The sequence below is a fragment of the Sinocyclocheilus anshuiensis genome, unplaced genomic scaffold, assembly GCF_001515605.1.
Source record: "Sinocyclocheilus anshuiensis isolate Anshui unplaced genomic scaffold, SAMN03320099.WGS_v1.1 scaffold1163, whole genome shotgun sequence".
Lineage (NCBI taxonomy): Eukaryota > Metazoa > Chordata > Actinopteri > Cypriniformes > Cyprinidae > Sinocyclocheilus > Sinocyclocheilus anshuiensis.
In genome coordinates, this window is record NW_015544295.1 from 197,888 (window position 1) to 203,774 (window position 5,887).

General features: G+C 35.8%; 1 protein-coding gene across 1 annotated transcript in view; it reads left to right on the forward strand.

Moving 5' to 3' along the window:
* Positions 1-4,780: 4,780 nt before the first annotated feature.
* nr5a1a (nuclear receptor subfamily 5, group A, member 1a) overlaps positions 4,781-5,887 on the forward strand; it is a 15,771-nt gene continuing 14,664 nt past the window's right edge. Inside the window, exon 1 of the mRNA XM_016498993.1 lies at positions 4,781-4,859. Within this exon, the coding sequence (XP_016354479.1) occupies positions 4,838-4,859 (22 nt within the window). The 5' untranslated portion in view covers positions 4,781-4,837. The remainder of the gene's footprint in view (positions 4,860-5,887) is intronic.

The window sequence follows — 5,887 nt, forward strand, 5'->3', positions numbered from 1 at the left end:
CGACTGCAGTGAAGAAGTCTTCAGGACGTCCCAGAGTGTCCAGCAAGCGCCAGGACCGTCTCCTCCTGAGGAATCGTGTCAGCAGCAGTGCAGAGCTTGCTCAGGGAGTGCAGCAGGTTGGTGTGAGAGCATCTGCACGCACAGTGAGGCCAAGACTTTTGGACAACGGCCTGGTGTCAAGAAGCAGCAAAGAAACCACTTCTCTCCAAGAAAAACGTCAAGGACAGACTGAAATTCTGCAGGAAGTACAAGGATTGGACAGCAGAAGACTGGTGCAAAGTTATTTTCTCTGATAAAGATCCCTTCTGACTGTTTGGGACATCTGGAAAATCGATTGTTCGGACTCCGAGAACAAAGTCAAGACTACATTTTACAGTATATTGTAGTGCAAAACAGTTATTGCAATAATTGTACAATATTACTGTTTTTACTGTATTTTTAATCAAACAAATGCCCCAAAATTTTGAACAGTAGATAGATACAGTATATATATATATATATATATATATATATTTTTTATTTTATGCAAGTAATATGAGTAATTTGGGGTTGTGGAGAGCTGCATGATTTGCACATTTGTCAATGCAAAAAAAAAAACAAACAAAAAAAAAATGCAGAAGTTTTGGACTGAACAGAAATGATACAGAAGCAGCATTTTAAACTACTTAACGCAACCACCACCAACGCTAAGAAAGATGTTTATTCTGGCTGCACTAATTTGGCCATGAGTGTATTTTCTAAAGGGTTTCTCTTATGTGGCATGTCAGGTCACTCATTGAGAAGAATGAGAAGAGAAGTAGAGAGTGAATGTGTGTACTGTACCATCAGGCTCACTGCGGCCTTGATAACGTGGGGGATGAGGAGGCTTTTCTGGCACTGGATCTTACCAGCTGCTGGAGACCAGATATCTCATGTATAGACACTGTCCGCAGAGGGCCAAAGTGGGACTGAGTTTTGCTCAAAATTTTGATTCATCAGTTTAAGATACTATTCGTATCCAAAGGTTGGCAGGCATGGACTTAAAAGCTCCTTTTGAGGACAAAAATGTGTTATACATTACACTAATAGTGCCAACAATTAAACCGTTTTATAGGCAATTAGAACATTGTTACCGGAATCTGATATTGCTCCTAAAGTAGCATTACAGTATGTATGACGAGGATTGTTTCTATATTGAGACATACTCCATGTGCCTTGTTGAAATGAACATCCTGTCAGGATAGACTGCCTTACTACTTCGGTAAATATATTTATACCGTATGTGTCCAAGGCTGCCTATGGAATTGGCCTTGTGACTGTCAAAACGTGCACACGGCATTGTTGTTTATGGACAAAGTAAATCTCTCAAACGGGCACCAACGGGAAAAGAGCACGTCTTAGTTTTAGAAACCCTTCAAGGGCAAGAAATTTCTCAGGGATACCCCGACCCCTTTCCAGATCATCTCAGTCTGTTGCGAACTATTGTTGAGGCCATTTTTGTGTTTTCACCCCTGCAAAGGACAAAGGGTGACGTGTGTAGCATTTAAGATTGAAGATGTGACAGCTGGACAGAGGAAGTCTGAAACAGCAAAAGCGCACACTCTTCATAATAATATTAATAATAATTGTGTATATTGCAATGCCAAAAATGTGTATTATTTAAGGGTTTTTTTCAAGGTGTGAGCGACTGTGCTACAGTTTGGCATGACTTAAAAACTGACTTGCATAGACTTGCCTTATTGCTTTTATAAAATGGTTCTAAACATTCGTGCATTCATGCCATCCATCTGCTAAAACCAGTCCTTGAGGGAACTACCGGGGGTTTATATAGAAGTTATTAATACAAGACTATGCATTATTCGTAAGAAAATTAAGCAATTACATTGGGAGATTAAGGATTGGCTTAGAGTCTGGATGAGGATCTCTTCAAAAAACGCTTGTACTAAGAAAATTCCCTATATCTATAAACTATATCAAATAATACCCCAAAAGGTATATTTGGACACTCAAGCCACATTTAAAAATGTATGAATGTAATTTAATAATATTCAACAAAATATCAGTATAATTGGCAGTTCTTGTCATTTTGTTAGGTCTCAAATGCTAGATATACTCTTTTAAACGAAGACAAAGGTATTGTGACACATTATGGTTGTCAAATGTTGGTGGATTTTGTGATGAACTACACACATGTGGTTTCTCTGACAGGATAACTGTGTGACCTTGAGCAGAACTGACATCTAATAAAACCTCCTTGGGATCTATTGATTAAAAGTCTTTGGGATAATGGCTCAGAAAATTGAAGTTCTAGTTGTTTGTTTGTGGATGCTTGATCTGATATTTTCATATATGTGACTATTTATATTTTCAGTTAAATGAAAACGCAATATAGGCCTATATCAAATGCAATTAATTGAACTTAAGAGTAGGCCTACATTTTTTTGTCTCCTTAAAGGGATAGTTAAAGGGAAAATACTATAGAAGTCAATTGCTGCCGTCATCTGTTTGGTGACCAACATCATTCAAAACATCTTCTTTTGTGTTCAGCAGAAGAAAGAAACTCATAAAAAAATGTTTTTCTTTTTGGGTGAACTATCCCTCTAAGTACATCTTTATATGTAATTTCAAAATGACTTCTATTGTCTTAGAAATATGGTTAAAGTGTGCCGATTGTACTGGCAAGCATTTACAGTAAATTATTATTGTCACTTCAATTGAAAAGTGTATGTCATGTATTTCAATATACTTGAAAGTTTACATTTGCAACGATGAAGTTGCAATTTAGTACATTTATAATTTATTATTATTAAATGTAATACAGAGCAACACACTACAGTTAAAATTACAATCGCGTAGCATACTTTACATGTGCTTATGTTAGTAGTAAACATTAAAATAAGTGTACTTCTTTAAAGCGCGACAAAAAGATTATTAAAACATTTATTTAAAACTATTGCACTTATAAGTTCACTTTTTAAAGTGGAATGACATGAAAGCGTGTTCTCTTTAAGTACACTTATGTTTCCTTTTATTTCATCAAAATTATAAAATGAAAAAAATAAAAACTTTTAAGATGTGAAGTAGCTTACACTACAAGTGCACATTCAATGCAATTAAGCGCACTTTTTATTCACAAAGGTTTCCAGTGTCCCTTTGCTCTTCTCTTAACAAATCTACCGCTCGCCAAATCAGCACTTCTTTCCATGCAAAGCACAAGATGTGGCTCCTCGTCCTCATTGTATTCCTTCACTATCAGACATTGATGTCTTAGCAGAAGACGGAGGAATGCTCCCCAAGCAAAAATAGTCTCTCCGGAGTCAAAGCATCGCGGTGAAGCGCTTCATATCAGGAACAGAACGCCAAACCCGAGCAGTGCAGCCACAGCAGCCCAGCATAACACTGCTAACCTTGACAGCGGTAACTGATACACTATCGCGTCTCTCACCGCGACACAGTTTAACTGCATGAAGCGACGGCCACTTCACATACTACTAACACAATTTAGACTAGAGATTTGACTCCAGGCAGTCAGCCTTTATGTTAAATAAATCAATGTAAACTTTGTTTTATTATGCATTATGAATAAGCATGTAACATAAAATAATATGCATGCTTTTGTAAAGTTGCATAACCTAAGAGTTTGGCCTACATCATTAATTCCCCTCATATTCACCTGAGAGCAACCCATTTTGTCCATTATTGCTCATGGATATGCTGGGTCTGTGAGAAATAAAGGACGTCGAAATATTTTACAAATCCTTTTCAAAACACACGGGAGTTCATAGAAATGTAATCTTTGTAATCAAGTTGGTTTGTGAAACGCATTGATTCTATTTCGTGCAAACATTGGATTTAATGACTCCGAAATGTCAAGTGGTGTAACCACTATAGGGGAAAAAAATTACTGAAATATGTTCCTTTCATTTTCACACAATAGTCATTTTTAAAGAAGTTCTCAAGGTAGGCTAAATCAGTTTTTCTTTGTTTTGTGAGTCACATGAAGTTTTAAAACTTGATTTAATTTCAACAAAGCGTGCCTTTTCACAATGAATAGCTACATAAATAAATCTAGCCTAACGATAACAAACAGGTTCTAGGTAGGCTATGGACCTCTGATTTATGGTTTTCTTAACAATATATTAATAGTTAACATTTAATTTATTTTTGTGAATACATCCGGACGGAAGAAAAATAACGAGTGTTACGTGAATTACCTTTTTTCTTTTTTTTTTCTTTTTTTTAATTCAGACTTTGCCACGTCACTGACCCCTACATTTCTTTTTGTATATCTCAGAGAAAGAAGGCAATAACTGTTTTGAGTCTTGGTGTAGGCTACTATATCTCAGAGAAAGAAGGCAATAACTGTTTTAAGTCTTGGTGTATCTTAAAGAGGACAACCATGGCTTGTATAGCTACGAGATGCCAACATAATTATATCAGCTAATAAGTAAGGTAATCATATCATTGGATAATAATAAACTTATTTTAAAACAACGAAGCGAGAGAGAACGAAAACAACTATGTATAAAATAACAAAATGTAAATACTGTAATGTATACCAATCAGTAAGTATGAATGGCCAAACCAATTGTTTTTTGGGTTTTTTTTTTTTTTGCTGGTCTGATAATAAAATACCGCGGCTATAAAGACTGGCGCGCATCATCTTCTGGAGAGCTGTCACATGAGCGCGTTATCCAAGGAAGACCTCCCCAACACTCAGATCCAGTGCGGAGGAAGACGTTCAGACACCGAGGAACCGACCTCAGACCTGTTAGATTCGCTCCTGAAGTTTCTGAAGGTCTGGACGTTATATCACTGGAGCTGAATGATAAAGACGCTGGTTTGAAGCGGCTCACCCATGCTGGACACGCAGATTAATGGTAAATCTCTACATTAGGTTTGGAAAACAATAATTCAGAAAAGCCTCCGTTCGAAAATGCGCTTCGCTTTGCCTCATTCATCCTCGTCACATTTTAAGTTTGTGTTCTCACGCTGTGAAGCGCAACCAATTTTATTCGATAGCTACAAAACATCGAAATGCAGACAGATTAATAGCCTACTGATAATCTGAACAACAGAGTATAAGCGTCTCGTCTATAATATGCTATAAAATTGTTTTAAACGGCGCAGATGCAGATACATCGTTTCTCTAAAAATGTTATAGGCCTATATCATTAAAATACTTTATTTATTTATTTTTTTTCTGCCGGTGAATTTTCAACAGTAGGAAATAGCCTGTATTTGATTTGATATTCATTTTCATTTACCCTAAAGATATGTAGCCTAGTTAAACATGGGATATCATGGGATATGCAGGTAAGTGCATATAGTTCAATTGTGGTTTAATAGGTCCAAATATTAAATTAAACTGACACCGACATTGAAAAGGTTATTAAAAGGAAAATCTTCCATTTATGCCATCCATTAAAATCTGTGAATTTTTTCTCAAGCAGCCAGAATTTTTTCCGTCAAACTTTATCAAGCTTATAGCTTTTTGCATCAGTTTAATATTGATATATGTTATTATATAAATATAGCTATATCAAATATATATGAACACAAAGCAGCAATGACCTTTTCTGTAGCCTATCGTTAGTTATTCCGAAACATTCAGAAGATTAATTCGACTCATTTTATTATATTATTGCAACACTTTGGATATTTGGTCTGCAGTTTTAATTTCCATATAAGAATCGTTGGTATTCATCGTAAATATTCATTCATTCGTCAGTAAATGATAATTAATAATGAAAGTATAGTAAAAGTACAATCAAAGATTTTTTGCTATTTGAATTACAATTGCTTTTGATAATTGCCCGCTCAGCTATTTTAGTACGAAATCTAAGGGTGAACTAAGCATCTTATTTAGCTTGTGTGTGTGTGTGTGTGTGTGTGTGTGTGTGTGTGT